This window comes from Rhinoraja longicauda, chromosome 13 (assembly GCF_053455715.1).
Source record: "Rhinoraja longicauda isolate Sanriku21f chromosome 13, sRhiLon1.1, whole genome shotgun sequence".
NCBI lineage: Eukaryota > Metazoa > Chordata > Chondrichthyes > Rajiformes > Arhynchobatidae > Rhinoraja > Rhinoraja longicauda.
This window is the reverse complement of record NC_135965.1, coordinates 40,847,190-40,861,762: the sequence shown is the minus strand read 5'-3', so window position 1 is coordinate 40,861,762 and position 14,573 is coordinate 40,847,190. Positions and strand designations below refer to the sequence as shown.

At 44.0% G+C, this 14,573-nt stretch overlaps 1 protein-coding gene across 1 annotated transcript in view; it reads left to right on the top strand.

The window, feature by feature from the left end:
* farsb (phenylalanyl-tRNA synthetase subunit beta) overlaps nt 1-14,573 on the top strand; it is a 56,764-nt gene that overhangs the window by 17,474 nt on the left and 24,717 nt on the right. Inside the window, exons 10-15 of the mRNA XM_078410832.1 lie at nt 603-654; nt 2,755-2,816; nt 2,902-3,109; nt 4,260-4,340; nt 5,997-6,089; nt 11,930-12,047. Of these exons, the coding sequence (XP_078266958.1) occupies nt 603-654; nt 2,755-2,816; nt 2,902-3,109; nt 4,260-4,340; nt 5,997-6,089; nt 11,930-12,047 (614 nt within the window). The remainder of the gene's footprint in view (nt 1-602; nt 655-2,754; nt 2,817-2,901; nt 3,110-4,259; nt 4,341-5,996; nt 6,090-11,929; nt 12,048-14,573) is intronic.

The window sequence follows — 14,573 nt, the reverse complement described above, 5'->3', positions numbered from 1 at the left end:
GTAAGTACTTAAGAAAATGGTATTTTGTTTCTTAGTACGTGACAATATGTTCTTGTTTGATTTTTGAAAAAAATTCAAAGAAGATAAATCAATTAATGTTCGGCCATATTAAGACATTGTGTTGAGGGCGATGTAGGTATTTAGATTTAGATTTAGAGATACAGCGCGGAAACAGGCCCTTCGGCCCACCGGGTCCGCGCCGCCCAGCGATCCCCGCACATTAACACTATCCTACACACACTGGGGACAATTTATACATTTGCCAAGCCAATTAACCTACATACCTGTACGTATTTGGAGTGTGGGAGGAAACCGAAGATCTCGGAGAAAACCCACGCAGGTCACGGGGAGAACGTACAAACTCCGTACAGACGGCGCCCGTAGTCAGGATCGAACCTGAGTCTCCGGCGCTGCATCTACTGTAAGGCAGCAACTCTACCGCTGCGCCACCGTGTAGAATTCCAACAGATAAATGTTTGCTATTTGACTCTCCTTTTGAGTGGAGTATGTAGGTATTAATAATACTTCTAATATGATGCACTTATGAAATGCAATTAACTTAATGGAAATTGATTTTTATGTAAAATTTTAATCTATCTTAGAGTTGAGGCAGCTCAAGTGATTTATCCGAATGAAGAAATGTATACTTACCCTGTGAGTATAATCAGATATCTTTTTTCATTATGGAAATTGTGTTCTTAGTGCCTTTGACAAAATAACAAAACATACCAATAATATGTCCAATAACAAAACATTATCAAAGATAGAAGAAACCGCCTAGAATTTAAGACATGTAAATTAAGCTGTTGATTTTTAGTTTAGTGTAATTTAGAGATACGGGCCCTTCGACCCACCGAGTCGGCACGTCCGAGCGATCCCTGGTCATTAGCACTATCCTACACACTAGGGACAATTCACAATTTTTTCCGAAGCCAATTAACCTACAAACCTGTACGTCTTTGCAGTGTGGGAGGAAACTGGTGCACCTGGAGAAAATCTACGCAGTTCCGGGGAGAACGTACAAATTCCATACGTAGAAACATAGAAAATAGGTGCAGGAGTAGGACATTCGGCCCTTCGAGCCTGCACCGCCATTCAATATGATCATGGCTGATCATCCAACTCAGTATCCCGTTCCTGCTTTCTCTCCATACCCCCTGATCCCATTAGCCACAAGGGCCATATCTAACTCCCTCTTAAATATAGCCAATGAACTGGCCTCAACTACCTTCTGTGGCAGAATTCCACAGATTCACCACTCTCTGTGTGAAAAAAACGTTCTCATCTCGGTCCTAAAAGATTTCCCCCTTATCCTTAAACTGTGACCCCTTGTTCTGGACTTCCCCAACATCGGGAACAATCTTCCCGCATCCAGCCTGTCCAACCCCTTAAGAATTTTGTACGTTTCTATAAGATCCCCCCTCAATCTTCTAAATTCCAGCGAGTACAAGCCGATTCTATCCAGTCTTTCTTCATATGAAAGTCCTGCCATCCAAGGAATCAATCTGGTGAACCTTCTCTGTACTCCCTCTATGGCAAGAATGTATTTCCTCAGATTAGGAAACCAAAACTGTACGCAATACTCCAGGTGTAGTCTCACCAATGCCCCATACAGACAGCACCCGTGGTCAGGGACGAACCCGGGTCTATGGCAGCAACTCTACCGCTGCGCAACCGTGCCGCCCCTGTTGAATATATGGATAATCTACTAAGGTTTTAACATTCAATTCATGGAGTAGATTATTGTATTCTGTTTTCATATTCTTTATCTTCTAATATTCTGCATATTATTGAACTTTTTAACATGTAGAGGAGGGATTTTTATTTGCATCTGAAATTATGCAGTTTTAATAATGGCCGAGACTATAAACATTTACTTCTGCATTGAAAACATAAGTATATGTGGTCCATAACTCAATGGATTCCCCAGTGAATTCTCCAGTTTCAGGAAAACCCCTCACCCCTCCTTCGCATCCGCCCTGTTTCTCCCCTCTTCCTCGCACAACATTCTTTCCACTCTCTCTGCCCATTACCCAGTTCCTTTCCCCTCCATCTTTAATCAGTCTTTAATGGACTTTATCTTGCACTAACCGTTATTCCTTTTATCCTGTATTTACACTGTGGACGGCTTGATTGCAATCATGTATAGTCGTTCTGCTGACTGGATAGTACGCAACAAAGAGGGGTGCAGGAGGAGGCCATTTGGCCCTTCGAGCCAGCACCGCCATTCAATGTGATCATGGCTGATCATCCACAATCAGTAACCTGTGCCTGCCTTCTCCCCATATCCCTTGACTCCGCTTGCCCCCAGAGCTCTATCTAACTCTCTTTTAAATTCATCCAATGAATTGGCCTCCACAGCCTTCTGCGGCAGAGAATTCCACAAATTCATAACTCTCTGGGTGAAAAAGTTTCTTCTCACCTCAGTTTTAAATAGCCTCACCTTTATTCTTAGACTGTGGCCCCTGGTTCTGGGCTCCCCCAACATTGGGAACAAAAATGCCTTTCACTGTACCTTGGCACTTATGACAATAAACTAAACTAAACTAAACTAAACTAACAATACTATGGGTCTGGGCTCAACACCTAAACCAATTGTCACTGGCAAATCCCAGACAAAACTCATGGAATCATTTCCCAAACTCATTATTTTCAGGAGAGGTAACACAAAAAAACTGAAGGGTTTTTTCAAAAGAAAAAATGCTGGATTAAAATAGGTTTGTTTTGGTAATGCAACAAATGATTATTTTGCAGGAGATGGGGTACAGAAAAGAAATTCTAAGTACGGACTTTATTAATAAAAGAGTTGGAATCAGGTAAGTTATTAAAATTAGTAGATTTAATCAACTTAATTGAATTTGAAAGTATAGTAAATTTATATATTTTTGTGTTATCTTCCAGTGAAACACCAGATTCTCTTGCCAAGCTGCTGACTCGGATGCACCTAACGTCAAAGGTGATAGAGAACGGAGCACAAATAGAAATTGAAATCCCCCCCACGCGAGCGGATATCATCCATCCATGCGACATTGTAGAGGATGCAGCAATAGCATTTGGTTACAACAATATCAAGATGACAGTACCCAAGGCCTACACTGTGGCTAAACAGGTGAGGACACAATGTCACATTGCAGAGGTATGCATCGTATCAACATGGGTGGCACGGTGGTGTAGCGGTAGAGTTTCTGCCTTAGAGCTGGAGAGCGCCAGGGACGCGGGTTCGATCCTGACTACGGGTGCTTGTTTGTACGGGGTTTGAACGTTCCTCCCCGTGACTGGCGTGAGTTTTCTCTTGAGATTTTCAGTTTCCTCACACACTCCAAAGACGTACAGATTTGTAGGTAAATTGGCTTGGTATAAATATAAATTGTCCCTAGTGTGTGTACGATAGTGTTAATGTGCAGGAATTGCTGGTCAGTGGGGACTCGGTGGGCCAAAAGGATTGTTTCTGCGCTGTATCTCTAAACTAAACTAAATTAAACTGAACTACTAAACACCACATCAGTAATAATGGAGGGCGTTACATAATTTCTGCTGCCTCAAACGCAAGAAGAAGAAGAAGTAATAATTGTTGAAACTTAATCCCTGTAGCTATACAAAGCACAATAACCAATTGAAATCTGTAAATTACAGTCCAGTAGTAGATCCTTCCAGGCACAAGGTCCAAAAGTTTTTATTTATGGGCTAGGAGGTGTTCTGCAGTTTCCTTGGCTATAGGGACCAAACTGCCAGATTTCACTATTCAAATCTATCTTTAAGCCCCCCCAAACATAATTTGTACTACTAGTGTGGGAGTCTGGAACATGCTTCACTCTCAACTTTATGAAAACCCGCATTTGTCATCTGTCTGCTTGCTATGTCCAGCACGAACTACATCATCGTCTATATCTCTCGTTTCCCTTTCCCCTGACTCTCAGTCTGAAGAAGGGTCTCGACCCGAAACATCACCTATTATCTTTTCTTCGGAGATGTTGCCTGACCCACTGAGCTACTCCAGGTTTTTGTGTCTAAGATCGATCAATTGATGGCTGGACGGGTCCTTTTACTGCATCGCAGTAGGTCCTCTTTCTGTGAATGGACATTGAGATAGAATCTTCAATGTTGGTTGATGGTCAACTGGAAGGTCTGTCAATTGTCATGTTTCTGTGCGACAGAGAAGGAGGTCATTTGGCCCTCATAACAACCCCATTTCCCCACTCCATCAGGAGCAAAGCAAGCTGTAATGCAACCTGACAGTATGCTTTCTCTGTCTTCATTAGTTTCCATTGAACAAATTATCTGAGTTGCTGAGACAAGACATGGCTGCTGGGGGATTCACAGAGGCTTTGACCTTTGCACTGGTGAGTTCTTAATACTGAAGATTATTGTAATAATATTAATGTTCTGCTTTAATTGTTCGGGTTTAAAACAGTTTACAATGACAAACACATTCATGATCTCATTTATGATCATGTTCAGATGAAAGGTCCCAGACCTGGTTATCTTTCCACAGATGTTGTTCAGCCTGCTAAGTTTTCCACCATTTTCTATTTTTCCGATTTCCAGCATCTGCAGTTTAAAACAAATATTATATGCATGAGAGATCAACTCAACAATAAACAGCCATGCATCTACCGTTAACTGCAAGACATTAGGGTGATTTATTTTTTAATAAGGCTGCCCGGGGTGGGAAATAGCAATTTCTGGGATCTTTGTCAGCAGGGACCTTCCTCGAAGGTCTGGATTCAGATTCTATTATCTCTCCCTTCGCTCACCTTTACTCAGTAGCAAGTTGTTCATCTTGCTGCATCCAATCTAATGGCGTGGGGTGTAAGAAGGAACTTCAGACTGAAGAAGGGTCTTGACCCGAAACATCACCTATTCCTTTTCTCCAGAGATGCTGTTTGACCCTCTGAAATACTCCAGCTTTTTGTGACTATCTAATGGTGGGGGTGTTGGAGTTGAGTTAGTTCCTTGAAAGAATCGGGAGAAGATTGTGTATAGATTTTGTGAAAGTTGACTTATGCTTCTAAAATATCTGATTTTTATTAAGCACTCTTGATGAAGAGAATTTGTCACTGTGCGCCAAAAGGCCTGTATCTCTAAACTAAGCTAAACTAAAAACACAACAGTCCAGCATGGGAATAGGCCCTTCGGCCCACAATGTCTGTGCCACAATGTCTGATGCCACGATAAGCTAATCTCATCTGCCTGCACATGATCCATACCCCTCAATTCTCTGCATATCCACGTGTCTATCAAAAAGCCTCCTAAACGTTGCTATCATATCTGCCTCCACAACCGCTATCCCTGACAGCATGTTTAGGTACCCACCACCCTCTGTGTAAAACCACTTGCCCCCAAAAAAAGCCCAACAAAGTTTTCTCTATATTTCCCAATCCCCACAAAGTGAGATCTCAATGTGTTTGGAACAAGTTGCATTGTATTTTGGATTTAACAAGGAGCATGTGAATTTAATTTGATATGGTGAAAGGCCTGGATAGAGTGAATGTGGAGAGAATAGAAACATAGAAAATAGGTGCAGGAGTAGGCCATTCGGCCCTTCGAGCCTGCACCGCCATTCAATATGATCATGGCTGATCATCCAACTCAGTATCCTGTACCTGCCTTCTCTCCATACCCCCACTAGTTGGAGAGTCTAGGACCAGAGGCCATAGGCTCAGAATAAAAGGATGTACCTTTAGAAAGGAGATGAGGAATTTCTTTAGTAAGAGGGTGGTTAATCTGTGGTATACATTACCACAGACAGCTGTGGAGGCCAAGACAATTGATATTTTTAAGACGTAGATTGACAGATTCTTGATTAGTAAGGGTGTCAGGGGTTATGGGGAGAAGGCAGGAGAATGGGGTTGAGAGCGAAAGATAGATCAGCCATGGTTGAGTGGCGGAGTAGACTTGATGGGCCGAATTGTCTAATTCTGCTCCTAGAACTTCTGATCATTTGATGGTATGGCCATTGCCTCCGATATAAACAGTGTTGTTTTTAATTACCTCAGTGTTCTCAGGACGACATTGCTGACAAGCTGAGCAAGGATCTGGCAAAGACGAGAGCAGTACACATAGCCAATCCCAAAACAGCTGAATTTCAGGTAAGAAGCTAGGTATCTTTTGCTCAGGTATTTGATATAAATTTACATGACTCTCCACCATACTTAAGGAAGCTTTATTTTATCTAAAAACAAAGCTTGGATAAATATCAAAATATAACTGTCATGCGACTTAACTATCATAGAATTTTCTTTTGATTATTAATTATTTACAAGTTTACCATTACAGTTCACCATTTTTTCTTTCGATCAGGATGTATCTGGATTATTCAGTGAATGGAATGCATTAAACTAACCTACTTGTGAATTCACTAGATTTACATCCGAATTGTGATACAAATCTTATTTTATGGGTCTTCGATGTGTACCTCGAGATCTGGGGAAGATTTCCACCTTATAGTACTGTCAGTGAAATTATGAATTAATCTTAGAAATGTAGAAACATAGAAAATAGGTGCAGGAGGAGGCCATTGGCCCTTCGAGCCAGCACCACCATTCATTGTGATCATGGCTGATCATCCACAATCAGTAACCCGTGCCTGCCTTCTCCCCATATCCCTTGATTCCGCTAGCCCCTGGAGCTCTATCTAACTCTCTTTTAAATTCATCCAGTGAATTGGCCTCTACTACCTTCTGTGGCAGAAAATTCCACAAATCCACAACTCTCTGGGTGAAAAAAGTTTCTTCTCACCTCAGTTTTAAATAGCCTCATCTTTATTCTTAGACTGTGGCCCCTGGTTCTGGACTCCCCCAACATTGGGAACATTTTTCCTGCATCTAGCTTGTCCAGTCCTTTTCATGAAGAAAATGATTTACTTTGCAGCAAAGAAATATGCCCATTTTCTCCTCCATTCTCCTCTGCTTTCCCACTGACATTGTTTCTATCCATCCAGTACTTGGGGAGGGGGGAGAACAATGGAGGACCCGGCTTGGGGGGACCACCATGAGGGAGGTGGGGGGAGAACAATGGACAATTGGGGAGGGGGGAGAACAAAGGACAATGGGGACCTGGCGTGAGGGAACTGCTGGGGGGGGGGAGAACAAAAGGCAGAGCCGGCGTGCTGTGTAACTTTGTCAGCGCCGTAGGTGGCTGCTTTTTGTATACATTGTGTGTGCAAGCAAAGAATTTCACTGTGCCTAGTCACATGTGACAATAAAGTATTCCATTCCATTCCACGTCTATCTTAATTTCATACAACATTTTCTCCCCCCGCCTCCCCCACTTCCATTTTAATTTCTCGTATGTTTTGCATTTACATCTCCACATGAAAGTAAATGGGGAGACTGCAACAGAAATATCTTGGCTCTTGCCCTAATTCCCCTGCACCCTATTTTTATTGCACTCTTAATGGATTCCCATCTTTCTGGACTTCAACTTCATCCAATAACCTATTGGCAATAAAATCTTTGGAAAACCAAATTCCGAAAATCCAAGGCAAAGATCCCCAAAAAAATCCTCTTCCAATACACCCATGGTACAACCTAAGTTCATAAATTATAGGAGCAGCATTAGGCCATTCGGCCCATCAAATCTTCTCTGCCATTCTGTCGTGGATGATCTATCTTACCCTCTCAACCCCATTCTCCTGCCTTCTCCACGTAACCCCTGACACCCTATAACCTTTTATAGATTCAGAGCCATTAAATTAGCATGATTCAATATGCATCCGTGTCTGTTGTATTGGTGTTCAAAACGTGAAATAGATCTGAAGAAGGGTCCAGACCCGAAACGTCACCATCCTTTGTCTCCAGAGATGCTGCGTTACCCGCTGAGTTACTCCAGCATTTTCTGTCTATCTTTGATATAAACCAACATCTGCAGTTCTTTCTTTCTGAAAAACAGGATTTAATGGGTTGGGTTAGCTCAGGAAAAAATCTTTCTGTTGGCAAAATCAAGGATGAGTGGATATATTAAAATTAGAGCTGGAGCATGAAGGAAGAAAATCCAGAAACTGTTATTCACTGAAGACTACAGGAAATCCAGAATTTGTTCCTCTTTTATTTTCTCCTGTCGAAAAAAACCCTCTGAACATTAGGAATATGAGCTTTTAAGACAGAGGCATATTTGCTTGGTGAAGTTATCAAGAGAATGGAAGAGAAATTAAGCTGTTGAATGCATCCATCTTCTCCCTAATGTTCCTAAAACGCTAAGCGCTAACTTTGACTTTGAGATGTAATTTGTATTTCTTAATTCAAGTTGTTGAGTGAAGGTTTGGGGGAAGGACATGAGACATGAGTCTCGATGTCAACGGGCTAGGAGATACTTCTTCCTTCATCAGCTGTCGAGCCTCCGTGTTTGGTCAGCAAGGTGATGAGAAAGGGAACAGCAGAACGCTTTGGAGAGGAGTCGTCCAAATGCAGGTGCAGTTGCCGAAAGGCACGGGGCTTGGAGAGCTTCTGCCACAGCTCTGGTGAACTGGATTGTTCACTGCAACTGGGTTCAATCATCACCTCTGCTGCCATCGACATAGAGTTTGTATGTTCTCCCTATGATCACCTGGTTTCTTCTCGGTGCTGCGGTTTCTTCCCACTTCCCAAAGGCGTGAAGGCCGGCCAGTTAATTGGCCTCTACACGGGGTGGCGCAGTGGTAGAGTGCTGCCTTAAAGCGCTGGAGGCCCGCGTTCAATCCTGACTATGGGTGCTGTCTGTATGGAGTTTGTACGTTCCCCCTGTGACCGTGTGGGTTTTCCCCGGGTACTCCAGTTTCCTCTCACACTCCAAGGACGTACAGGTTTGTAGGTTAATTTGGCTTTGGTAAAACATTGTAAATTGTCCATGGTGTGTAGGATAGTGCTAGTGTACAGGGATCGCTGGTCGGCGAGGACTTGGTGGGCCAAAGGGCCTGTTTCCGAGTTGTATCTCCCAACTAAACTAAATTGTCTCTCTAGTAGGTGGGTGTTGATGGGCATGTGGGGAGAATAGACTGGGATCAGCGTGTATTGGTGTAAGCAGGGACTTGAGCTGCATTGTGTCAGTGAGGCCTGATTCCATGCTGTTTATGGCCCTGACCCAGAGGAGCAATTAAAGTTAGGGGTGAGTGATTTCCAGCTCTAAGGAACACTGCGATCCTGGAGATGTTGGACGTTTCAGTTCAGTTTAGTTTATTGTCACGTGTACAGTCGTCTTCTTATTGCGTTTGAGGCAGCAGAAATTCTGTAACGCCCTCCAGCCGCTGTAGCCAGTGCAATGTGCTGTTGTCAAGGGGCGTGAGATCTACCCCTCCACCAGGGAGACGGAGGACAGTGCAGTCGAAAATGATGTGCTGCGCTGTTTGCTGGTCTGCTCCACACACGCAGGCTGCTGATGGACGCAGCCCCCAACGATGCATGTTGGCATTGAACCGGCCAACCCCTGTGGGGAGCCGGTTCAGGGCGACTCACTCTTTGCGGGGCGTGTCCGAGCCGGGTGGGGCTGTGGTGTTCGGTGCGACGGTGAATTGAGGAGGTCGCGATGTCTGTTCCCAGCTGGTTCTCCATGCTCCTAGAATGTTGAAACCGGAGCCACAGAGGGTCGCTGCTTGACGGGAGAAAGGGTGACGAGATGACAAGCGTTGAGGTCCCAGTTGCTGTGAATCCTGGGCGAGGTGGTGCAAAGGATGTTTGCCGTCCGATGGGGTCTTGCACACCAGCCTATGAGTGAAGAACTCTCTGCGAAGCTTGGCGGGTGCGATACCTGCGAGCACCGGCAGGAGATCCGTCGGAGTAGGGCGTAGGCAGCCGGTGATGATCCACATGGTGTCGTTGAGGGTGGCGTCCAGCTTGCTGGTATGAGCGCTGCGGCACCATGCTGGGGCGGCGTACTCAGCGGCGCTGTACACGAGTCAAGTCAAGTCAAATTTATTTGTCACATACACATACACGATGTGCAGTGAAATGAAAGTGGCAATGCCTGCGGGTTGTGCACAAAAAGAATTACAGTTACAGCATATAAATAAAGTTAAATAAAGTTAAATAAAGTTATTTATTTAACGAGTGCATGAGCACTGGTTCGAAGAGTAAATGTCCTGGCGCCCCATGACGATCCGGCCAAGCAACGCAGGAGGTTGTTCTGTGCCGAGACTTTAGCACGGAGAGCTTCAAGGTGTACAGTGAAAAGCTTTTGTTGCGTGCTAACCAGTGAGTGGAAAGACTATACATGATTACAATCGAGCCATTTACAGTGTCTACATGATAAGGGAATAACGTTTAGTGCAAGGTAAAGCCAGTATAGTCTGAACAAAGATAGTCCGAAGATCACCAATGAGGTAGATAGTAGTTCAGGACTGCTGTCTAGCTGTAGTAGGATGGTTCAGTTGCCTGATAACAAGAAGAAACTGTGTCCCTGATGCTGGAGGTGTGCGTTTTCACACTTCTATACCTTTTGCAACGGTTGGTTATACAAATGGTGCCGTGTCAAACTGGCAGACAGCAAGTGCTTAGCAATATCAAAAAAAGGATACAAAGTGCTGGAGTAACTCGGCAGATCAGACAGCATCTCTGGGGAACATGGAACAGGTGACTATTCAAGCTGAGACCTGAATATCAAACAACACGGTGAATTGTCACTGGCAGTGGAGTTTTGTTTCAAAGATGATTTTGTGACATTCACCTGACCATTTAACTCTACTTTTTCAGTTTATAATTGTGATTATTATGATCAATGGACTGCAATTTAGTAAATTGTAAACATTGAGATGTGCTTCTGTCCGTGAAATTATATTTCAGAAGGCCACAAGGTGGCGACGTTATTTCATGTTTTAAAATTCTTTCTCTGCGATGAGAGTTGATGTCTGCTGAAATGTTGCTGCACTTTTGATTCTTAAGCTGAATTAGTAGTTCAGCAATGTACTAAATAGCGCATGATTTGTGAAGCAGTGTTTATCTTTAGAAAGAGTGTTAATCAGAGTGTTTTATTTTGTGTTTAATATTAATATTAATATAGAATGGGGTGAACATAGAACTTCGAACAGTACAGCAGAGGTAGTTGAGGGCTGTTTCTCTCGCTGGAGATTTATTACCAGTGATTTAGACTTCAGAGATACAGCGCGGAAACGGGTCCTTTGCCCAACAGGTCTACGCCAACCAGCGATCCCCGGACACTAACACTATCCTACACATTAGAGAACATTTTACCGAAGCCAAATAACGTACAAACCTGTTCGTCTTTGGAGTGTGGGAGAAAACTGGAGCACCCGGTAAAAAACCACATGGTCACACGGAGAACGTACAAGCTCCGTACAAGACGTGCGGATTTATAGATTAATTGGCCTCTGTAAAATTGCCGCCAGTGTGTTGGGAGTCGATGAGAAAATGAAATGGGATAACATAGAACCAATGTGAATAGGTGATCAGTTTACCATGGACCCAATAGACCGAAGGGCCTGTTCTCATGCTGGATCACTGAACTAATCATCTTATCAGAAAGACAGTGTCTCCAGCAGTGCAGAACTCCCTCAACCTAGTCTCTTCAGTGATTTGGAAGGAACTGCAGATGTTGGTTTATACTGAAGAAAGACACAAAGTGCTGGAGTATCTCAGACTCGTCAACCCGAATCGCCACTCATCCTTTTTATCCAGAGATGCTGCCTGACCCGCTGAGTTACTCCAGCACTTTGTGTCTACTCTTAAGTGATTATTAACACACAGAAGATTTGTTAATGAGCGTTCTGAGGCTCTGTTCCATTTTGTTGTTATCTTTAAAAAATCGTTACAATTGTGAATGAGGATCGTTTCCCCATTTTGACGATGTGCTCTCTGTGCTGGCAGCCGCTGCAGCTACAAGATGCTCGCTGCATTTTCAGTGATCATGGAGACTCCTGTCTCTGTGATGGACCTTGTGTGTAACGAGCCGTGTTGTTTTGTGACAACAGCCCTGACTGCATCTGCCTTTGACTTTGATCCAGGTAGCTCGTACCACCCTCCTCTCTGGTCTGCTCAAGACAGTGGCAGCAAATCGGAAAATGCCTCTACCTTTGAAACTGTTCGAAATTTCGGATGTTGTCCTGAAAGATCCTTCCAAAGGTAGGTACACTTGATTAAACAGCATGTTTATTTTGCCGTCTGGCGCTTTCTACCTCTTTTTAATGAATGCACAATAACACTCAATGCAAAGATGATTTTAAAATGATACTTTAAACATGCATGAATACTGAGAGAGACACAAAGTGCTGGATTAACTCAGCGGGTCAGGCAGCCTCTCTGGAGAAAAAGGTTGGATGACGTTTCAGGTCGGAACCCCTTCTCCACACTGAAAGTAGAGGGGAGGGAACTGGAGGTAGGAAAATTAATATTGAGAGAGTTTCGAACAATTATTTATATCATTAAACTATAGTTGATTAGAATTATATTAAAAGGTTAACACAGCAGAACTGGACGGTGAAGATCAAGATGATTTCTGGATCAGTGGTAGCTTTATGCTTAGCTCACAGACATCAGCCAAAGTAACATTAGGAGATCTGTGGTGATGTCAGTGCCCACTAATTTTGGCGAGTATTTTTCTTATCCCTTTCCTGGCTCAAATTGGAATAGTTTTGTCACTTTGCTTTTATAGTAAACTAGACCAAGTGGACCCGTTGGGCCCAAACCTCTCCTGCATTGGTGCAGCACCCTCTCCTCCCCCCTCGTCCCATTCCCCTCCCCCTCTCCCCTCCCCCTCCCCCCTTTCCCCTCCCCCCCACTCCATCCCTTTCAACCCCTTATCCTCCCTCCTCCCCCCCTCCCTAGGAGAAAGATTTAGACTTTAAAATGTGAATAACTTTAAAAATATAACACCGATTTCAATGAAACGTCTTCCATTTGCACCAAAGGGACGACGGTGAGTCAGGTGGGCCTAAAATTGTCACGCTATCGTGTACCGTTTTGGCTGCAGTTCAGGAACAAACAAACAAACAAACAAACGAGAGTTTTAATATATAGATGAATCAGCGCATGTCAGGAATCAATCTTAGCTTGTTCTTGGTCTTTGTTCTTCAGCTCCTTGTAGGAAAGTCTTGCAGACTCATGAGCGGAAGGCTTTTAAAAATAGCTGCATCATTCACATTATTCATTTATAATGATGGGTCAAATCTCACTGACTTATTGGCCTGCCGCTTGCACTTCCTGTCAAGAAGCAACCCATGGAAGAATGTAGAAAGCACCCTCATTTATCTCCCCTTCCCCCCCCCCCCCACCCCTTCCTCTCCCCTCCCCCTCCCTTCCCCCCCTCCCCTTCCACATTCATTAATTCCTCCAACTTCACAATTCACAACTCTTCAATCCTTTTGTCTTACACCTGAGTATAGATGTCGGGAGGCCATGTTGCAGTTATAAAAGATGTTGTTGAGGCTGCATTTAGAGTATTGGGTTCAGTTCTGGGCACCATGTTATAGGAAAGATGTTGTCGTTGAAAAGAGTGCAGAGATGATTTTTACAAGGATGTTGCTAGGACTTCATCTGCTAGGACTTGAATGTTGGCCTTCATAACAAGGGGAGTTGAGTATAGGAGCAAAGAGGTCCTTCTGCAGTTGTACAGGGCCCTAGTGAGACCGCACCTGGAGTACTGTGTGCAGTTTTGGTCTCCAAATTTGAGGAAGGATATTCTTGCTATTGAGGGTGTGCAGCGTAGGTTTACTAGGTTAATTCCCGGAATGGCGGGACTGTCATATGTTGAAAGACTGGAGCGACTAGGCTTGTATACACTGGAATTTAGAAGGATGAGAGGGGATCTTATCGAAACGTATAAGATTATTAAGGGGTTGGACACGTCAGAGGCAGGGAACATGTTCCCACTGTTGGGGGAGTCCAGAACAAGGAGCCACAGTTTAAGAATAAGGGGTAGGCCATTTAGAACTGAGACGAGGAAAAACATTTTCAGTCAGAGAGTTGTGAATCTGTGGAATTCTCTGCCTCAGAAGGCAGTGGAGGCCAATTCTCTGAATGCATTCAAGAGTGAGCTAGATAGAGCTCTTAAGGATAGCGGAGTCAGGGGGTATGGAGAGAAGGCAGGAACGGGGTACTGATTGAGATTGATCAGCCATGATCACATTGAATGGCGGTGCTGGCTCGAAGGGGCGAATGGCCTCCTTCTGCACCTATTGTCTATTGTCTATTGACTTGAGGGTCTGAGTTATAGGGAGAGGTTGAGCAGACTGGGACTCTATTCTTTGGAGCGCAGGAGGATGAGGGGTGATCTTATAGAGGTGTATAAAATCATAAGAGGAATAGATCAGGTAAACACACAGAGTGTTGCCCAGAGTAGGAGAATCGAGACCCAGGGGACATAGGTTTAAGGTGAAGAGGGAAAGATTTAATAAGAATCTGAGGGGGTAGCCTTTTCACACAAAGAGTGGAGGGTGTAGGGAACGAGTTGCCAGAGGAGGTAGTTGAGGCCGGGACTATTGCAATGTTTAAGAAAGAATTAGACAGGTACATGGATTGGACTGTTCTAGAGAGATATGGGCTAAACACAGGCAGGAGGGACAAGTGTAGATGGGACATGTTGTTCGGTGTGGGCAAGTTGGGCCAAAGAGCCTGTTTCCACGCTGTATGGCTGAATGACTATGACTCTAT